Raw genomic sequence first — 23,521 nt, forward strand, 5'->3', positions numbered from 1 at the left:
TGACGTCATACGGGCCCGTCAAAGTTGAAATTCCGCGCGCGCGTCAATGGCGATATACAGTACAACTATGCCAAAAACTGCCAATTTTAAATCCGATTTTACTCGTCAGGATGGACGGTGACCCCCCATTTTCTATACATATTTTGAAAATTGATGAGTTGTACATGTCATTTCATGGGTTGGCAACGCTGACAAAATGATTAAAAGATATCAAATTTCTTAATAAAGTAAAAAAAGTAAATTTTCAAAATGACGTCATCAAATTTCAAGTTCATTCGAGCGTATCTCACTAGTCCTTTGTCAATTTTCACCCAGATTTCAGTATGATGTAGCTTATTTAATGTTCATTCAAACATAAGATTACAGTGTTCTGATTGGATAACGGTATCGCCTCGTAAAAATGGATTAAAAGTAATCTTGTCAAATTTGACCAGTTTACGTGTTATCTCTATGGGAGTGCAGTTTTTCTGGAAATGAAAATTGACATGACTATCTTTATCGAGCACTAGCTCACTTAAGCTTCGGTAAATTTCTCCCAGATTTTAATATGTTGTAGCTGAGACTTTACGCTACCGTAAGTGTGCCCTTTGTTTTTTTCATACGATGTCGGGATCACGTCAAAAAATTGGGTTGAAATTCAGGCTTATCTTCGATGTATTGAGATATTTCTTTCTTTCTGCAACTTTCTTTGCAATAACTCAAGAAAAACGGCCTCTATCACTTCTATATTTTGCACATGTTTAGTTCATGTCACGTACATTATTTCATAAAATAACAACTACTTGATCGGACACCATCTTGGGTATGTAAAGTAGGGTCAAAGGTCATAAGTGTTTCACCCTGTATCTTAGTGAATACATGTCTTATCTTTCCCATATTTTGCACACGCAAAGACCATGTTACAAGGATCATTTCACAAAATAATCACTTTTTACTCAGATGCCATCTTGTCTGTGCAAATTGAGGTCAAAGGTCATATGTACTTCTTTTTGTATCTTCGTTATGACGTGTTATCTCTATGGGAGGGAATTTTCTTTAATGTGAAAATTGACATGATTGTCTTTATCGAGCACTAGCTCACTTACCCTTCGGTGAATTTCTCCCAGATTTTAATATATTGTAGCTGAGACTTTGCGCTATCGTTTCATTTCCTTGGTTTTTTCATACGATGTCGGAATTACGATAAAAAATTGGTTGAAATTAAAGCTTATCTTCTATGTATTGAGATATTTCTTTCTTTCTGCAACTTTCTTTGCAATAACTCAAGAAAAACACGCCCTATCACCCCCATATTTTGCACATGTTTAGTTCATGTCTCGAACATTATTTCATAAAATAACAACTACTAGATCGGACAACATCTTGGGTATGTAAATTAGGGTCAAAGGTCATACATGTTTCATCTTGTATCTTAGTGAATACCTGTCCTATCTTTCCCATATTTTTCACACGTATAGACGATGTCGCGAGAATCATTTCACAAAATAACCACTATTTCATCAGATGCAATCTTGGGAGTGCAAAGGTGGGTCAAAGGTCATATGTATTCATTGCTGTATCTTCGTTATTCAGTGTATACAGAATTTGGTACCAAAGATGGCAGATATGACTCCCTTTTCTAAATGAGAATGCAAACATCACACGGCCAATGTCTCTAAACACAGATGAAACTTGTATGGTCATGCCTATTGCGATCAGGACTCGAATCATTGATAAAAAAAAATCGGATCACCTTAATTTGTCAGTGATGACAAATTACAATCTCTAGTTTGTATTTGAATACGGAGTTGCACTTTGAGAAATGCTGCAAATTTGAGAAGTGCTGCCAAAATAAAGTGATTGCATTTGCTTCACAGGCAGTATGGATGTACAATCAGTCCAGCACAAACTGGTATAGTTTAGCTCTATTCTAGAAAGAGGCCGAACTCGTTCTTAAGACTAATTTAAGCTGATGAGAAAGGATTAGGCACTAATAGGCTATTATGGGCAATTGGAGCAGCCCTGATCAGAATGATGAAGGTATAAAAGTATTGGCTTTCTTGTCGCCACCCTCCTTCAGACAAAACAGCTCACAGCTAGAGCATTTGAGAGCTCCTGCGGTCGATCACTATCACATGAGTTAATTAACCATTTCCTCTTTGGAGGATTAATTATTTCCCTCCTATCTTTTTTTTTTCTTTTTACTCTAAATGAATCCAACATTTTCAAGAGGTGAAAAGGTTTCTTACATTTCCTACTCTCATTTTTGATATCCACCTCAAACCAAGGAAAAACAAACAAAAAGAAGGGAAAGGTGATCCTCATAAGTATGAAGAGTAGGTTGTCACTCATTACAGATAGAACTATAAAATTAAACCACAGCTCCACACAGAGCATTCAAAAGTGATATAAACCGGAGCTTTCACACCCTGTGGCCCCGGGGCCCTGTTTCATAAAGCTGTTCGTAAAGTTACGAACAACTTACGAGCTACTGGTGACCAGTTCTGATGTGCTATACTTATCAGAATTTCCATAATTCAGCACAAGAACTGATCACCAGTCGCTTGTAAGTCATTCGTAACTTTACGAACAGCTTTATGAAACACCCCCCAGGACAACTAAAACTTGCTTTTCAACAAGTAAAATGAGTGGGCTCTTGCCTGTTGAATGCATACAAATGTAGAACACTTAATTGTCCAAATGCCAATTTAAAAATGAGTGGACAAATGTTTGATTGTAATGCCCTGACATATCTTTACAGGAACTCAAGATTCAAGGAGGAAGATCTTTAATGGAAAATGAAACCTAAATATACATGTGGATTGAGTGCATGCAGCAATAATAGTAGAACAAATCAGTGAAAGTTTAAGGAAAATTGGACAATCCGTTAAACAGTTATGAACTATTAAAGTGTTGATGTTAACAGTTGCTGCTGGATGAGAAGACCACTACAGTTTGTGGTCTCACATATGAAGAACAATATATACAGAAAATATACAGAAATACATAGAAGATATATACAGAAAATATTTTCACTTTCTATATCAATAGCACAGTAAAAAAAGCACTTGACTGTTTATACCTCTTTTGGAAAGCAGGGGGAATAATATTGCCTTTAACATTTTATGTCAGTAACAAGTTGAGGGAATGTGTACTTTTCATAAAAATGAAATTTTGTTGAAATCTGTCCACAAAATTCAACACGTTCCTTGACTTGTTACTGACCCATGTTCAGATTAATATAATTCCCCCTGCTTTCTGAAAGAGGCAACGTAAGTGTTTTCCATCATGCCAGAAATATGAAAATTAAATGAAAACACAAAGTGTTCTGTACCTGTGATCCACTGTTTAAAAAAGGGGGAGGGGGAGGTGACAAAGGCAGCACCAATGGGCATCTAGCGACCCTTTGAGCTTCCAGGTTCTACACCCTGATGGCCCTAGGCCCCTGACCACAAAGGACTTTGCACTTTTGATGTGATCTCCGTGCATAATATACATCACGTTCAATATCCAAATTTTGTTTTTGTTTTGTTGTTGTTTTTTGTGCAACATGCTAAAGTATACAAACAGTGAATTGTCACAAGTGCAATGGTACAAGACTTCACGTGAGGTGAAAGACAGAGACTCTATTCAACAAGGCGAAGCCGAGTTGAATAGTGCGCCTCATCTTTCACCGAGTGCAAAATCTTGTTCCATTGCACAAGTAAAGAAAATACACGATTTGTTTTATGCAACACCTTGAACGTTAATAGAGGGGTGTCCACACAGATTCTTGAATTTAGCGCAGAAATGGCAACCATTTTCCATGAAAGACGAATGAGTAGCCGCAAGTCACAGTCACGCGAAACCCATCAGTTGCTGAAATTGTTTACAAAAATGAGTGACAAAAGTACACGCTTGTAAGCCCGCTTGTAATTGTTGTGTGTGTGGCAAATGCTTGTTTATTGTGACATCAGAGCCATGCAATGGAACAAAAACTTCAAGTCAGTGATGAGTTTGACATGGGAGTCAATATAAATTGGTGACGTCAGCCATGCGCTATCCACTTTTGCTCAAACAAAATGGCGCGGTTGACAGCTAGAGCATACGATGGAACTTTTAACTGAATGATACATGATGGGCAATTGATCAATTGGATAGCTACATTCTTTCTAGGTGGTGTATTACTAGTAATTGAAAGTTACCACCCACCCCTGAGATAAGGTGCATGGACTAACCTGTGTTTTGATTTGCCGGTAACAGGAAACACCATACACAGTACCCATATGTTTACCCCTTCCTGGTAAGTGGAAGTAGATGGTATCTGCACAAACAAAACAATACAAAACAAAAATGATATAAGACATGTAAATCAATCATACTGATTTTCTGAGGCACTTTCGCATGTTCTCCTCTAGCATAAACAACAAAACTGGTCAATGGATCATCTAAATTAACTCTCGATTGCAGGGATATATTGAATAGTAATAGTGAAGATCTATGCCTTCTCAAGGATAACACATCAACTTTTCATTGACATGTAAATATTATGTCTATACAGGTAGGTTTTATGAACTTTTTAAAAGCTGATCATGACATTTTTTTTTTATTACTTCCAAATGTCTTGCCTAATAGGTTTCCAAATGCTGATACTTGGATAATGAGAAATACCATACATTTATTAACAGAGAAATATCCAGTATCATCAGTTAAACACCACCTATCAACCAACACATACTTTGTGCAGTTTTTGTGTCCTGGTTGTATCATTGTAAAGTCTTTACTGGTAAGCATCTTTTTGAATTCCTCGCCAATATTTGTTCAGATGTGTACTCCGACATAACAATGAACAATATTAGAATATTAGAGCAAGTTGTGTGCTGTCCCGTCTGTTTCTTCGAGTCGCTAGAGAGCTATTAAGAGAGCCCAAGCCCTACAGTTAAAACTACATATATGGCCAAGAAATGTCTTCAAACAGCAGTGTTAATAGCTGTGCTTGATTTTCATGGCACGTTGGTGAATGAAAACAGGTAAAGTGATACAAATTTTAATATTACTAATAATAAACAAAATAACAATTATGTCCTCATGACAGGTCTTACCAGGGCCCTCCCCGGTCTAATGAGATACTGTATACGCCATACATTTACCGAGTCTAAATTTTCGCGAATGGGGACTTCCCAAAGATTTCGCGAGTGGTTAAATTTGCGATCATGGAGTAGGTATCTACTGTACTGAATGGAGAAATGTATATATGCGCGTCACATTCATTGGGATCAGAGTCATTATTTTCGCGTGTCTTTAATTTCGCGAATAGCACCTGACTCACAAAATTCGTGAAAATAAAAACCTCACAAATATTCAGCATCTACAGTACCAGGTATGATACAGGTAAATGCTTAGTCATACTTTCAGCATTGAAATTTGATGCTACAGAATGACTCTGGTTTTAAAAATGTTGGAATGGCAAGCATTTTTTAGTCAGTACATAATTCTATAAATTCGTTGGCCGAGAATGACAAGGGTGTTAAGTTGCCACTAAAGCGATACTGTTTGAGGCACCTTAACGCCCTTCTCATTCTCAGCCAACAAATTATGCATTGACTTTAATAGCTGTGGCCTGAACATATATTTCATCATTATTAAAGAGACATTGTCTAAAACCCATAAATATCAGTGAGCCAATTCACAAACATTAATGCATTGTTATAGCATATCAGTCCCCTCTCATATTGCAACAAATCAAAGCCTGGATTTCTGAACAAACATCATCTACTCCCATCTTTACAAGTTAAGATTATTAATTATGTGAGCTGCAATGTTCATTCAAGACAAACCTTCCTCGTAGTTTTGTTGTTTTTTTTTCATACAGAAATTTCATTTACTTGTCATAATTTAGGTACAAATAAATTTCAGATATCATGATACATAAAAACAAATGGTACAATTTGACAGGCAGCAACAAAGTCTGAATAATATGAATATGATTAAAGTCAATATTGGATACAAAACCTCTTTTTCCCAGACATATATTCATCTACTTTCTTCGATTTATTTAAAAATTGGTAAATATCTAATGATTTCTTTTTATTTCTGGCAGAAAATTTAAAGTACTTTGCATACAAATAAACCACACTGTGACACTTTTGCTGTAGCTTTTCTGTAGAACCAGGTATAAAGATACTTCTAGAAATTTGAGTCTGATAATTCTGTAACGTAATTTCCTATTTTTGAGAATATACCTTCCTCGTAGTTGTGGGCCCCGTCCGGTAGAGCGAGAAACGGCAAGTGCTTCCATTCCGATGGGACCTCACTTATCTCGCTTGTTTCATCAGCAATCAGTGTAGGATAAGAAAAGTCAACCTGAGAAAGAAGCAGAAGAATAAATGTTAGTAGATCTGTCATCTTTCAACTGTTATTTGGGCTGAGCAACTTACCTTTTCCGAGTGACATTATGAAATCACTTTTTGCTTTTGTTCCTTTCTGTTCAAAGGAAACAGCGATGTACTTGCAGGCATTTTAACCTGAGACTTCACTGAGGGATTGAAGACATTTTGCATTCAACGGATAATTGATGTGTTGCTCACTGCACAATGTGTCCATGTTGAATATTCAATGGACATTCAATGTTGCTCACTGCTCAGTGGTCATCTATATTCATTCAACGGACAATCAATGTTGTTCAATGCAACAAAAAAATAATAATAAAAAAAACTAGAAATATCACTTAAGGTGATTAATACCCCCGCCCCGTGACGACAGTCTTACCCAAGGAATGATCTTTCCTTGATCTTCTGCCATTTAAATGCCATTACCATGGCAACGCAGCTTCCGACACGTCCGAAAAATATGTCTTGCACATCTTCCCACCAAGACCAATGTGTGTGCCACATTTCATGAGCTTCAGTGGAATACAGAGGAAGTAGTTCAATCCGCAAGATCTTTCCTTGATCTTCTGCCATTTATATGCCGTTACCATGGCAACGCAGCTTCCGACACGTCCGAAAAATATGTCTTCCACATCTTCCCACCAAGATCAAGGTGTGTGCCACATTTCATAAGCTTTGGTCAAAAAACTGAGGAAGTAGTTAAATCTGCAAGATCTTTCCTTGATCTTCTGCCATTAATATGCCGTTACCATGGCAACGTACTTTCGGGTACTGTCAAAAAATGCGTCTTGCACATCTACAACCAAAGGCACACATCTGTACCAAGTTTCATGGAAATTGGGCAAAAACTGAGGAAGTAGTTTGCAACACAAAATTTTCCATCATTTTGGCTCATAATATGTGAGCTGTTACCATGGCAACATACTTTTTGTCACTGTCAAGAAATGTGTCATGCTGACCTATATCCTAAGACAAACATTCAATATGAATTCCATGAGAATTGGAAGAACACTGATGAAGCAGTTTTGCCATGAAGCATTTTGCCCTATATTTTACCAATAACATGCCGTTACCATGGCAACGCACTTTTTGCCACTGCGGAAATATGTGTCTTGCACATTAACATATTCAGATGAACATCTGTACCTAATTTCATAAAAATTGATCAAAAACTGTGGGAGGAGTTCGCGACGCAAGATTTGTACCCATTTTTGCCCATAATATGCCGTTACCACGGCAACGTACTTTTGGGTACCGTCAAAAAATACATCTTGCACATCTACGACCCAAGGCACACATCTGTGCCAAGTTTTATGGGAATCGGTTGAAAACTGAGGAAGTAGTTCGCGACGCAAGATTTGCAACGGACCGACCGCCCGACCGACCGCCCGACCGACCGCCCGAATGCCCGACCGCCCGACCGTCCGCTGATTCCTATATACCCCCTTCAAACTTCGTTTGGTGGGGGTATAATAAAATATTTAGCACTGTATCAGAGATTTGCCCATTTAGAAGTAGAATGCTATTCTTTGTAGTAAATATGGCAAAGAAAAGAAAGCGAAGTTTTGGCGATTTGGAAATCAGTTGACAATCTAATATAACACCACAATGCATGCAAATAAGGTTCTACATGTAAAGCCTTCTAGATCACGTGATAATGTACATGTACACATATTTGCTGGCTTAGAATTCCTACAGCGTATCTTCTTTCTCAAATTCTCTGTCACTCATTTTCACTGTTTGATTACTGGACAGTTACAGTGTACACACATGATTCTTATCACAATTGATATTGATGATGATGATGATGATGATGATGATGAAAACAAGGATTTGTACATCAAAATAATAATCTTATCAGATGGCAATAATGATTATGACAATTATTCATATTTCTTCATAATTTTGTTTAAACCTACATGTACAACTTGTAATGCTGCCTTGCTTAACAAACCAGGGTAGTGTATACCCTTCACTGTAAATGTTCATTTTTTTGTGTGCTTTTTTGTTGTTGTAATTTTGTGAATTTTACGAGAGCCTAGATTCACGAAATTAAAATGCACACAAAATTTCTTGTCTACACTATAAGTGCTAAATGCCATTGGCAACTGCAAAAAAAAAAAAAAAAAAAAAAAAATCATGCCACACACTGAAAAGGCCATCTGCTCCAATTTGTGAAAATTTAAGGCCGCAAAACTCTATGATGTGACCACATAAAACAAAACAAAAAGAAAACAAAATGGAATATGATCTTGGGCCATTACTTATCTACTTCTTGTCAATAAGCTAAGGGACTGTAGTAGATCTGATAATCTTGACTCCCTTCCTCTCCAGGGGTGGTGGCCTAATTTCAGGAAAAGTTCAGAAAGAGGTGGAACAGGAAAGGACCTGTTCACATCAATTACCTGTCCATGATGTGCCCCTAATCACATCAAAACAAATGTCTATAAACTTGTGCTATAAATACCTAATACCTCCATTTTATAAACACTGACTGGCATTCATCATGCAAGAGTGCCCCATCCTGATCCCATATTTATTTGCCAAACCTGGGGGTGTTTCATAAAGCTGGGTCTTCATGTTACCAACAACTTAAGAATGACTGGTGATCAGTTCTGATGTGCTATACTTATCAGAATTTCAATAATTCAACACAAGAACTGATCACCAGTTGTTCTTAAGTCATTCGTAACTTTACAGCAAGAACAGCTTTATGAAACACCCCCAGGACTCTAAACATATTGACATGGTTATAAAAAGTGGTAAATCATAATTGCAATTTACCATGACAGTAACTGACACACTTCCACTGCCTGGAAATTTGTATGCAATGTACTGGAATTTGTCCTACATGAATCTATTTAAACAATCATGCATATATATATGGTACACGTTTGTGTAGGTTTGCTATACGCAACCCATATTTTTCATGATTTTTTTTCCGGGTACACTGTAGGCTACATGCCTATCTGAGATGAATCTGACATCAGCGCACTGTAACTTGTGGCAGCCATTTATAACTTGGGGGGGGGGGGGGGTGGGGGTTCCAAAGAAGAATAAAAGCACTGTCAATGGGTTACGCAATGAGCCATGTGTATAACAAACTTTGTAAATTATTATAATTATTTTTTTTTGTTAGGCACACTTGAAGCCCCAGGTAAGAAATTATTCAAAAAAAAAAACAAAAACAAAAAAAAAAATACCCAAACCGAACTGGTCTACACGTGTGTATACAAGTGCATTTCACTGTGCTAAAGAGGTACAGGTTTCAGTCACTTTGATGCTCTGCTATCAATTTAATTCAAATATGACTTTAAAGGGGATGGCTAGTAACTGATCAGTGGGAATCAGTGGGAATGCAGGGGGATGATTGTTCCAATTCTTGTGGGATTCATTTTAAGAGTACATTATATATCTATTGTTGTGTGAAAATTATTGCTTCAGAACGGTCTCATATTCAAGGAATGTGCAGTTTAATGTCCCGTCACTGTACAGGCATGCTAGCCTGGAACCATTAAACTGCTCATTACTTGAATATGAGACCATTCTGAATCAAATAATTTTCACACAACAATAGATATATAATGTACTCTTAAAATGAATCCCACAAGAATTGGCAGGGTTCGAAATTGGCGATGGTCCGCTGGCCATTGGCCACCCAAAATCATGTCGGACTAGCTAAAAATCATAAAATCCTGAAGTAACTAGTCCGTCTGGCTAGCCAAAATATTGCTTCAGTGTCAAAATTGATTCTAAGTAGTCCGCCTGGCTAGTTTAAAAAAAAAGTTAAGTGCGACCCCCTGATTGGAACGATCATCCCCCAGCATTCCCTAGATTCCCACTGATCATTCAGTTACTAGCCATCCCCTGTAATAATACAGATAGCACTCTTGCCACGTAAAAATGCACAACAGTGAATACTGCTAATTTTCATTATTTCTCTCTTTGTAGGTACATTCTACAGACCTTTCTTCCAGCATGAAACCGATTTAGAACAGCAGTATTCACACTGAGTGTTTACTTTCTGTATACCGGGTACATTATACATGCAGGGCCTACTGTACATATAAAGATGTTTCAAATGTGACTTTAAATACTATCACAATGAAAATCTCTATACCATTTACAATACTAATGTACAAATAACTGTTCAGGGAATGTCACTAAGCTCATTTAAAGGACAAGTTCACCTTCATAAACATAAGGACTGAGAAAATGCAACAATATTAGTAGAACACATTCAGTGAAAGTTTGAGGAAAATTGGACAATCGATGCAAAAGTTATGAATCTTTTTAATTTTTGTGTTGGAACCGCTGGATGAGGAGACTACTACAGCTTGTGAGTCATATGCGTACAACAGTATAAAGAAAATGTAAAAGAAAATTCAACATATTTTCACTTTTTTCGCATAATAAAAGAGCACTTGACTTGCCTCTTTCTAAAGGCAGGGGGGATAATATTACCCATAACATTTGTCGGTAACGAGTCAGGGGAATGTGTACTTTTTTCAAACGATGGAATTTTGTGAAATTCTCTTTATATTTTCCTTATATTGTTGTACGCATGTGACATCTAAGTTATTCACACACTGCAGTAGTCTTCTCATCCAGCGGGTACTGCACAAAAACTTCAAAAATTCATAACTTTTGAACGGATTGTCTGATTTTCCTCAAACTTTCAATGGTGTGTTCTACCAATATTGCTACATTCTCTCAATCCTTATGTTTATGAAGGTGAACTTGTCCTTTAACTTTAAAAAGGAGAAACTGAAACTGAGAGGCTCAAATGCTACAAATCAAAAGCAGTGCAGGAAACTGAATGTTCAAATTTATGCTACACATTATAGATCACTTCAATGTCAGTGAGCCAGCTATGTTGGTTTTAAAACTGTTCCAAGATCATATCACTGATCAGATACAACCTGAGCTACTTCCTCTTCTGGATGCTTGTATTTGAAGGAAAAATATTACCCTGGGGGATAATTTATAACAAACAATTGTTGTTTTCACTGAACTAGCGTTACAATAATATTGATGTTAAATGTTGTTGAAAGTATAAATTCAACTCCATTTTTCAAGCTGGCTTCCATAAAAAGCAAACACAAAAAACTGTACAAGTTTCATCACAATTACACACAAAGAAAATAATAAATCCTTGTTGTGAATTATTGCAATATTTTGTAAAAACAGTAAGTTTCTCTATAATATAGCCTATGAGACTGTAGTTGTACACTGTATATGATTTTTGTGTGGAAGTCAGTCAGCGACTTGAGACAAAGAAATTAAATGATGATTCATTGTCCGTGTAAACTTTGACCATATAGAACTAATTATTAAATCAATTCATTACATGGGATCCAACAGTGCAAAAGCATGCATAATCTTGTTTGTTTGTTTGTTTGTTTGTTTGTTTGTTTTTTAAGGGCACTCTGTATCAAAAAAGAGATTTTCCAGAGGATGGAGCACAATAATTATGATGCATTTTATAATGATTTGCTGTCTACTATTAATCGGTACAATACAGTATAGGCCTATTAGGAGCTACTTGTACTTCTACAACTGTACAGACTGTCCATATGCACACTTACTGTATTAATGAATGAAACACTTTTCAGAACCAAGTGCTTTTTAATCATTGTTATCATAGGACAAAAGATACAGTACAATATACTGATACGATTCAAAATAAATCATTACAACTCTTGGAGAAAAACACAACAGCAAAGTTTAGTTTTTATGAGTGCTATAGCATCTAGCAACAAGGGACACCCATAAAAAATGATAAATATACAGTGTACAGTGATAAACAAGACACTAACTACCGGGTTGCGAGTGTTTTCCATTGTTTGACACAATCATCAAACTACAGAGTTTGATCAAAGAGAGGCAAGATACCATAAAGGGCCTGTATGCACGGTGCTCAATGAAACGGGTGACCGAGGCTTGTCTCGCTCAATTAAAGACTGACTGTAAACAGGCAACACAAATATTTGGATATTTCCAGTCTATAGGTACAGTGTGTATTGTACAATGTACATGATAGCCAGAGGGATACTTTTAAGGCATAATTTAAAACACCATTTGCAGATGAAACAAAAACCCAACATTAGTGCTTTCAAATAGTTCTAAAATGTGAGTTAGGGATAGAAACAACCACTGTAAAAATTTGAATCCATGTAATCTATGTTAAGTGTTTTGAAATACACAAAATGTAAACAATAGTTGTAATAAAAATGTTTCTAAGCTAAACCGCCTACAGTTATGGTTTAATGAAAAAAATACTGATACCATTATTGTGAAAAATAATGTTACATTGTATATGGTAGAGTGTTTTGTGACAACAGACCTACACATATCTATGCATCACATGTGATATCTGGAACATTTTTAAACCACTGCTCCCAAAGGTAAAGAGGACCTTTAATACAACATTCACATGTGGTGGTGCAGTACAAATTGATTGCAAAATTTTTGGAATTAACAGGAACATGAGAGGTGTAATATTTTTCATGGGAGAGCCCCTATTCGAGATACAATAAAGGTTGACAATATTCTTCATGTTGTAAAACATTCTCCACCACCTTTGTGAAACTGTTGTGCAATGGTTATCAGTTAGTTGTTGTTGTTTTTTTACTTACAAACAGATGGTCACTGCTTGTCAAAACTTTATGCCTTTATTTTCATTTCTTCCCTTTGCTTAAAGCACTGAATCTAAACATGTGTATTTAGAAAGCTTAAAAATTATGGAGTATGAACGTAACAGCCCCGATCAAAAGACAAGCATCATCAATATTTCATTACAGTCGATTGCTCATGAACAGACAAGTCGTGATTTCATGCAAATAAATAACATGTGGTCACTGGACAGATGATTTCCTGATGTTATACGACAGGTTTCAGTGCTTTTCTTTTCCTTTGCCAAATGTAACAATTACCTACAGTTATGAGTTGTACCCATACCACACATTTACATCCACACACATTGTGTAAATTAGCTAAATGTAGTATTTTGCAGATCTTTTTTTTTTCTTTCTAGTTTCAGATTGTTGCAAATATGGTGGGCACTGTAACTAAGCAGATATTTTCTTTGGCTTATTTTACACCTGCTCACACAAGCTTTGTTCCTTTGGAAATATTGTGTTTGTTTGTTCAATTGGAAAGATGACAGTATATCACGCAAACACGATATCAAACATGAAGCTTTATCCAAGGCTCACTTTTGACTATCCAGCACACATTTGAAAGGATCATTGAACTAACCCCTTGTACCGTAGTACGCAATGGGTGTAGGCAAGTACACTGTAGCCAAAAGTGATACAGTACCTGACTGAAAATAACGATACTGAGTCTGGCAGAGTCTGACAACAGGACCTTCACGAGGTTCTTTACTGGTCTGCGGGATCAGTCCACATCTATAATGAAGACTGTTCAAGTGGAGAGCTTGTTTGGGTCATGTGGTTTCAATGTAATTGTTTGAGAGTGTAATACTAAACTTCATTTGTCAAATTGCCTACAAGACAGTGATCCTCATATACTTTCATAGCTCTGATACTGTGGGTGTGATCACATTCAGTTCTGCAAGCAAAGGGTAAGAAGTACAAGTGAAGAGAAGTAAAAATATAAAAATAGCTGGTTTTCCCTAGGGCACACTGACATTATCCATGCTAATTCTCCATCATCATGCTCAAGTTGGCTATAAGAGATAAGGTAAAATCAGATGATGAAATCTGATAGGATGTTATGTGAAATATATGGAATTACAAAGCATCATAATCACAATTATACCTGCACAAAGAGTACAACTGCGCCTCAGAATAGGATACTAGATCGAAGGCGCATTACAAATGCTGTACTTATTAATATAGAAAAACAACCATGAAATTATTGAGTGCAAATTTGTAAGGTGATTACAAGCCTGTCAATTTAACCTCAAGATGCATTTACAGTATCTTTGATGCTAAAAAGCTCCCTTTTTTGACATGCAATCAAAAAGAAAAATTTGTTCCTCAAGTGTCAAATTCTTGTTCTGTCGGAATGGCATAGCAAATAGATATAACTTCTTCCATGGACAATTGGGTTGTACATACACTTGTACATGTACATAATTGTAGTGATTCTGATGATACTTTTGTACAGCTTTGTACTAAAACCAAAGGGGCAATTGCAAGTCAATAACATCATCACCTCAAATCATTTGCATGAATATGAGCAATAAAATATTGTAGCTTTCTCATCCATGACCAAATTCACTGAAATGGGTACCATTTCTTCATAACTTCTTATTCTTTTTTTTAACCACTTGCCCAGTCTGGCAAACAGGTATTAGATTGTTGCAGAACACTTGCCCGAACATGAATTTTATTTGTCCAAAAAGAAAGTAAAAAAAAAATATAAAAAAATTAAAAAAAACATGGAAGAGAATGATATAGATTTCCCATGTAAGTCAAGGGCTTGAAAAAAATGCAATCACTTGAATAAACAGCACATGTTGATTCATACGCTTTCATTGGAGTACACTTGGTTCAGTGTTGGCATTGCATTGGGGTTCTTCACCTAAGTGTAGGAAAGTTGCTGAAATATGGTACATCAGTCATTATCTTTGGGCTTCTGTGTGACTGACTTTGTGGGTTTGAAGGGGGAAAGTGAAAAAAAAAGAATAGTTCAAAAACTTTTTGCTTGCTTGATTCAGGCAAGCTTTTTCCTTTATTTTTATTTTTTCAGTTATTTATCTTTTTTACTGTTCCACAGCACTTGCCTTAATCTAATTTCACTCGCGTCAGGCAATCAAGCAAGCGCTTAATTGCAGTACCTTGCATTCAGTTCTTCTGGCTTGACTTGACTTTGTAAAATGTCACTAACCTGAACATGATGTGGGGTACATTGTAGGACATTAAAATGCCAACATGGAAAGTGAGAATTTCTAAATTGCAGCGATGGGCAGCTTGCCACAACCAGGGAAGGACAACTAATTGAGGAAGTGTCACCTTTCTTTCTTGACACAAATGCAGCATCTGAAAGTAGACAAATGAACTTTTTATGGGATTGTATCATTTTAAAAAGCAATAATCCCTACTGTGTATCAAACACTGTTCAAAGCCCTCAAAACAATGGTGGTACACATTTCTAAAATTACAATTCAAGAAAAATGACAAATCTTGGAGAAGGAAATTGCTTAAATAGGAATGATAACGTACTGCACAATGCAATTGTTGAACTTGCATTAAATCTTGGTCAAAAGGACGGCATACAAAGATTTTGATATTATACATCGGGGTCGCACTTAACTTTTTTTTTTAACTAGCCAGGCGGACTACTTAGAATCAATTTTGGCACTGAAGCAATATTTTGGCTAGCCAGACGGACTAGTTACTTCAGAATTTTATGATTTTTAGCTAGTCCGACATGATTTTGGGTGGCCAATGGCCAGCGGACCATCGCCAATTTCGAACCCTGTTAAACATGTACATGTACAGTGTACAATGTAGCTAGACCTTTATGAACTTGCAAGAAACCATGTACAATAAAATCTATACAGTGAAAAATGTACAAACATGCCCACCCATGGGCATGGATATATTCCCCCCCCTTTTTTTTTTGGGGGGGGGGGGGGAGGGGGCATTCATATTGAAAGTCATATATTACTGCAACAGAAAACAGGTACAGTACAAACTTGTATGTACAGTACCTGTACAGCGTACATTCATATTTTCCATGCGATACTAAACAGGAAAGAGTAAAAACAAAACTAGAAATGGTGATGACTCTAATGATTTGATACACATTTACCAAATGAATTCTATAGACAGAAGCTTCTGAAAAAAGGGCAAGATTTGATGGATCCTAGAGTGATGCATCTCTGGGCACAGCATGCACATGGGTAGACCTAGTACTGATCTAATGTACACTTGTAGGCCCTACAGCCTACTACACACCGTGTGACAGCCTACAGTTGTTGTAGACCGTACACACTAATTTGCTTCTTGTCACCGCATCTGTGAGACTGCTTCATTTGTAGTACTAGTGTACAATGTACAGTTATGTGAACCTCAGACTATGAAACTTAAAGGACAAGTCCACCTTCATATACCGGTACATACGGATTGAGTGAATGCAGCAATATTAGTAGAACACATCAGTGAGAGTTTGAGCAAAATTGGACAACCCGTTCAAAAGTTATGAATTTTTCAAGTTTCTCCTCAGTCACTGCTGGATGAGAAGACCACTACAGCTTGTGATGTCACATGTGTACAACGATATAAAGAAAACATAAAGGAAATTCAACATATTTTCACTTTTCTCGCATCTACAGGTGTATAGTAAAAAAATGCTTGACTTGCCTCTTTCAGAAGGAAGGAGGAATAATATTACCCTTAACATGTACATCAGTGACAGGTTGAGGAAATGTGCACTTTTTTCTAAAAATTAACTTTTGTGAAATTCTCTTTATATTTTCCTTATATCGTTGTACGCATGTGACATCATGCCGTCTGTTGAGAATGAGAAGGCCGTTAAGTTGTCTCGAACACTATGGGTTTTGTGACAACTTAACGCCCTTATCATTCTAAACCGACGATGCACTGTAGTAGTCTTCTCATCCAGCAGTGACTGCACAGATAATTCAATAATTCATAAGTTTATTTTGAATGGGTTGTCCGATTTTCCCCAAACTTTCACTAATGTGTGTAGTCTTGATGCACTCACTCAATCCACATGTGAAGGTGGACTTGTCCTTTAAACGTCAAAAGAGTTTTGATCTGTCAATCAGTTTTCATTCCCAAGTCTTGAAAGGTCACTCTGTGCATAACTGGCTGCTCATTACTAGACAATCTTTTTCAAGTGAGGCAAGATATAAATATTTGATAAGCCTTAGGAATTACTTCCCCTTTCTTGGACAAGTTTGTAAATGTAAATGAATGACATGTACACTTTGTAGTAAATACATTTTCTTACAAGTTTGTATGTGTACGTCTACATACACACTAAAAATTGTACTCCAAATGCATGGTACACTGTATATCGTATACATGTAGATGGTGTAGCATACAAATGTACAGCTGTAGAAGGGGTGTTATACATCTGTTCTACAAGCTTAAATCGGTGTAATTGTTCCTCCAACACAATGTCACTTGGGTATAAAACTAGTAATGAAATCTGAATGAGATGCCCTCGGTAATTAATGCTTCAATATAAAGTCTGTAGAAACATGAATTGCCACATTTGTATGGTTGTAACTTCAAAGAATCAATATCAGTTTTAACACTATTTGGTATGATATGATGAGATACAATTACAGTCAAACCTGTCTATAGCGGCCACCCAAGGGACACGGAAAAAGTGGCCGTTATAGACAGGTGGCCGCTATAGACAGGTAATCCAACTTTATGTGCATTGCCTATTGTATGTACATATATCATAGTTGGATACATGGATAAGTATTTAATGTACATGTATACATGCGTACGTATACACATATGTGTTTCATGCATTGAACAATGCCGGTGTCTATGAAATTGTTGCACAGTAGCATGTGCACAGTCGTGAAGAAAGCTTTACTCTAGTGCATTATCATGACTGAATAAGTGATGAATGCAGCAGTGGCGATCACTAACGTTGCCCATGAATGTCTGGCATGGCCACAAACTGGAAAAACACGCTGAATTACCGGCTCTGTGGCCGCTATAGACAGGTTAAAATCTACTGCGGGAAACAAAATTTGTGGCCGCTGGCCGCGTTAGACAGGTGGCCGCTATACACAGGGTCTTTAACAGGGCTTATCTCTCGGGGGGATTTTTCAGTGGCCGCTATAGACAGGTGGCCGCTATAGGCAGGTGGCCGCTAAGGCAGGTTTGACTGTATAATGCTTTACCACACATTTCCCATATAAATACCTGCCCTACATTGTAGTATTTTCAGGACTAGTCTTCAATGGGTTACTGTAATGAACAGGTCTCCATCCCATGAGGACACATTCTTAATTGTACTGCATCATTTTATATTCAAAGGCATAATTTACCATTTGCAGATGAAACAAAAATTCAGCATTAGTGCTTCAAAATAGTTCTAAAATGTGAGTTAGGGATAGAAACAACCAATGTAAAAATTTGAACCTGTATGAATCAATGTTTAGTATTGTTAAATGTAAAATGTGAACAATAGTAAAAATGTTTGCAGACCAAACCGTCTACAGTTATGGTTTATTGAGAAAAATAGTATATCTCCAATTTATATTCGAGGCTTTATGGCAAAAATGTTATATGGTAGGATGGTTCGTGATGCAACTGACCTACACATATGCATCAAATGTGATATCTTTCAACATTTTTTAAATCACTTCTCCCAAAGGTAAACAGAACCTTTAACATGCAGGTTATGGGTCTGCCTGTCTGCGCCTGGTTTGTGTGCCGGTCCACGTAGTGTGTGTGTGTTGCACCACACCGTAATCTGCATGGTGATGTACATTGCACACAATGTACATGTACATACAAACAAATTACATTTTGCAACCCTAAATGATTCTGAATATCTTCTATTGTTGTTTTTCCTACACTTCAACTTCTAAAATGAACAAGAGTTTATAGCATTGTATCTTTAAGAATTACAAGCAATAAACAATAACAATAATAATAATAATCTTATAAATCATTCAACGTCAGTTTTATTACTCAGACATGTTCCTTTGCATCCTTGGTCCTACTGCTTGTATTCATTACTGTCATTAGTACATGTAGTATACACTTGTACACTTATCAATCATGCCATCTCGATTTCTTGATCCCAACTGGAGAAATTCCCTGTTTATGCCTCAATTACATTATTGTACGTGGACAAGTTACAATCTCTTTGATGAAAGCAGAAGACATTTAAGGAGAACGTTCAACAATCACTAACAATCAGTGATGTATCTACAGTTCTCTGAAGTGTCAACTTATAATGTAGCTTTACAAATCAACATTTTAGGTAGGCCTTACTGAGTACACATTGTATAGATATTATACATAATGTATACATGCATTGAGCTACTGTATGCGCCATATATTTCGCAAGTATAAATTTTGTGATTCGGGAACTCCTGACGATTTTGCGAGTGGTTAAATTCGCGATCATGAAGTCCTGTACTGAACGGAGAAGTGTACACGCGTACGTCGCATTCACATTGGGATCAGAGTCAATATTTTCCCACGTCTTTAATTTCGCGAATAGCACCTGACTCGCGAAATTCGCGAAAATAAAAACCTCACGAAATATTCGCTGTATACACTAAATGTTAAGTACAGTGTAGTTCAATGGCACATGTGTGATAGTGTCAAATGCATACAAATTACAAATGTATGTGTGTGTGTGTGTGTGTGTGAGTGCGTGCGCCTCAGAGCGAGTGGCCTCTAATGGCCAGCTGTAACTGACTGCTCCATACCCCAGTCAAGCTGAGAGTGACAAAAATTCCTCAATGATTTGCCCTCATTTCTAATCTCCAGCTCTACAAATTGTATAATACCAACAACAGCACGTGATGCACTTTTAGCAGAAAATACAATGTGCATCACATTCAAAATGTTAGAGAACATCATAAAACTCCAAACTATGGAATTCAGAAAGTAGATTTTGGTAGTGCATGGGAAATGCAGTTTTGATTGCAGAAATGAGACAAGATTCCAATAAACGTGTACATGTAGGCAGTAATGGATAAATTCACACCGACATGCACATGATTTACGAAAAATAAGCTAGAGGTTTAGGAATTCGGGTCCCCAGGAACTTCTTCTTCAAGTGTGCAACAGTAATCTAGTCAATTCATCCAATACTGCACAACCAACTTGGTTGTTTATTCAGCAACAACTATTATACAACACGTTTGTAGTTAATAGGTGACAAAGATACAAACCTACAGTCCAACCTCTCCCATCCGGACATGTCGGGACCAGCGCTCATCCGGATAAGGGATTTGGCCAGACATACATGTACATGTAGGAGACTCAATGTTTAATACATTGTACATCCAGCTGCCTACCCAATGGTAGAGTAGAATGGTATCTACGAGTACAAATGTATCAATTTTGGGTGAACATGTCTTGTCATTGTCAGCTGCCCCCGTGTCAGCTGAGCTGGTCTGCGTTCAGAATTCTCTGATAATTTTCTTAATGAACAATCGCCTGTATCATATGCCCTGATTTAATGAAGTTTTCTGTCCACGTTCTTGGGGTGATTGGGGGGTAGTGAAAGTATGAATGCATGTTATTATAGATGAAAATTATTTAGATTTGAATGTATGTCATTTGTGTTGGGAATACTATAATTCATGTGAGTTTGTGTAGGAATTTTGTATGAGTTTGAAATCCCCATTTTCCCCATGATTATGAAATTGAAAGAAAAAAGAAAAGGCAATCACACAGAGATTGCATCCGGATAACAGACAGATCCGAATTAAGGGAGGGCGGATAGGAGAGGTTGAAATGTACAATACAAACTTGTGTACATTCCACAAATGTACCATCCACCACTACTACTAGAACGAACATTACTGATTGATACCAGCTGCATGTAAAATGTCTGTAAATTCAAGTCAACATTCAGATTCAGGCATGTCGAAAACTGATCCTACGTTGTACAAGTGATTTATGATGAGCAACAATGTGTTTTTTTTTAAATACTTTTCTTCCACTTTTGGCATTTGCTTTCAAAATTTTGCAAACGTTAAGTAATGACCAAATGGACACATGCTGCTGGGTGTGTAAATTACTTTGTTTCACATCATCATGTCATTATTTAATAAAGAAAAAAATAACTCAGGCTAGGAACTAATGTTAAATAGATCCACTTCCCACCCTACAATGGTACATGCCCACGTCTACTCGAAATCACGACAGTTTGACACAATCATCATCAATGGCTGTGGTTCATACTCTACCTGGCAACCTCGCTTGTGATGAAAGCCAACCACAACAACATGCAGAATAGTTCCAGGGCCAGATGGCTCTTCATCTTTTGCTTCACTTTGTTGGGCCATTCTCTTAAATCTCAGTTCATTCTTTACATAAGACTTATGGATCCCAATTTCATGATTTTCCATCCATTCTGCTCTGGCTGACTGTGTTGACCACTCCGTTCATAAAGTTTAGACTTTAGATGTTGACGTCGAAGTTTATGTAGAAGTCTTATATAAGAGCCAGAGCTAGCAGCAGAGGCATCACATCATTCATACTTCAGATAGTCAACAAGGTACCGTACGACATGAGTCATGACCATGAGCATGGCATTGTACCATTGCTAATCAACAACAGAATCAGAAAGAACGTCATGACATGGGCACACAATCGGCATCGGTAATCACAACATCAACACGATGCGTCTCATCAGCGCTGGAGCGTAGCTAGATCTTTGATGTAGGCCTCGCTCGTTCGAGCTCGAGCTCGATGACTATAGCTCGGGTCAGTCCTCTCGTATCCCATCCCTTCGTCCCGATCCCACCAACACGGGTCACGTCACGGTGACAGTTACGGAGTTACGGCCTAATGTCATACACAACTCACACGCTCGGTGGGTGGGTAGTGGTTCGTCCATTTATCAGTGAAAGCTGAAAGGCAAACATGAAAACGAGAAAAATTGAAGTTGAGAATGGAGGTCACGACACGAGCTCCACGGTTTAACACGGTCACGGCATCGGCGATTGATCCTACATCGTGTGTTCTGATGGCTTGAAGCGATTGATGTGTTTATGTCGTCGGACGTCGAGCTAGCTGGGATCTCGTAGAACCAGCAGAGTCAAGAAGGTATACAGTATACGTAATTTACTATCGTACTAGCGGTTTAGGAGTTGCCAATTCCCGCATCGTAGCGGTAAGCACTATCACTGATCTGGGCACACGTCCCGCTTCATCATGAATATTCATCATCTACATGAATCCGTAATACCGTTGAAATACATATTTTTTTTCATTTCCCGGCAGCGTTTTTACATTTCTCGGCAAAACTGAACATTTTTCCATCTCCCGGCGAGACGTTTTAACATTCCCCGTTGATGCAATTTTTCGAGATTTTTACATTTCCCGGCCATACGTTTTGCACGTATCCAGCGTTCTGCCATTTACTAGTACAGTTACTGCCTGATGAATATTCATGATGAAGCGGGACGGGTGCCCAAATAGTGCTGACAGATATGAAACGCCACGTGTTGCAAAAGTCGGGCAAAACCTCTGATCAGAGGTACTCTGCGTGCAACGTTACTTGCAAAACAGTTACTATTATGATCAGAGGTTTTCCTTTGCTCGTGCCAAGTAAAACTACTGATCAGAGATTTCTTACTCTGCACGAGCAAAGAAAAAAACTGATCATTAGTATCTCTGCACGCAAACTCGAAACCGCTGATTGTATAAGTAGTTTAAATTGGATTGAAAAGGTTTTTGTTAAAAATCTGACTGGCGACCAAAGATCAAATTGCGCAGATGTACATCATCATGCAAAAATATACACTCAATGACATGGAAGGAATAACTTCATAACCATAGTTTATAAGTATGAAAATCATCACATTCATATATGCGTGGAAATAGGCCTAATACATTGTACTAATGTGACTCTAAAAATCATTACTTGAACGTGGGGGATCAAATCAACGAAACCAGTAAGTCATTACTATGGAAGGCACATTACATTTTAGTTAGCCTTAATTTTGAGCTTTCTTTTTTATTCGTCATACTAATTTTTTTTTTCTTTTAGTATCTCATCCTACGTTTACCTCGGTGATCCATCGCATCTTGTGCCTCGCGTGTGCTGGGACCTATAAATAGACCCCTCATCTCTTCTCCCTTCTCGCCTTTTTCCTGTCCTCATATAGAATAGCTGATGTCTCTTTCTGTTTCTTCGTTCAAAATAATTTCCTCTTTTTCCTTGTGTTCTTTTTTTCTTTCTCTATCTTTCTCTTTCCAAGAGAGGTTACTTGTGTTTGTCCGTCTGTTTGTTTGTTTGTTTGTATAGGTCTGTATGTGTTGTGCACCTTTTATATTATATCTAGCAACTTGCTTCCGTGATGTTATTTAGTCTTTTTGTCCACGAGGAGACTGCAAAATACAAGCTTAGCTTTTTCACATCATGTCTCCTCCATTTCCTGCAACTTTAGTTTTAATTCAATTTTTTTCATTTGCTTTTTTGATGCGTATAGTATAGTTAACTTCACATATTTT

At 37.3% G+C, this 23,521-nt stretch overlaps 1 protein-coding gene across 1 annotated transcript in view; it reads right to left on the reverse strand.

The window, feature by feature from the left end:
• Window positions 1-23,089, reverse strand: part of LOC139729503 (late secretory pathway protein AVL9 homolog) — a 46,270-nt gene extending 23,181 nt beyond the window's left edge. Inside the window, exons 1-4 of the mRNA XM_071640429.1 lie at window positions 23,077-23,089; window positions 21,872-21,915; window positions 6,201-6,321; window positions 4,197-4,282 (exon numbers count right to left, since the gene is read on the reverse strand). Of these exons, the coding sequence (XP_071496530.1) occupies window positions 4,197-4,282; window positions 6,201-6,321; window positions 21,872-21,915; window positions 23,077-23,089 (264 nt within the window). The remainder of the gene's footprint in view (window positions 1-4,196; window positions 4,283-6,200; window positions 6,322-21,871; window positions 21,916-23,076) is intronic.
• Between the last annotated feature and the right edge of the window lie 432 nt (window positions 23,090-23,521).

Source organism: Diadema antillarum, unplaced genomic scaffold (genome assembly GCF_040938485.1).
Source record: "Diadema antillarum isolate AM-2024a unplaced genomic scaffold, OU_Dant_1.0 seq00000244_RagTag, whole genome shotgun sequence".
Taxonomy (NCBI): Eukaryota; Metazoa; Echinodermata; class Echinoidea; order Diadematoida; family Diadematidae; genus Diadema; species Diadema antillarum.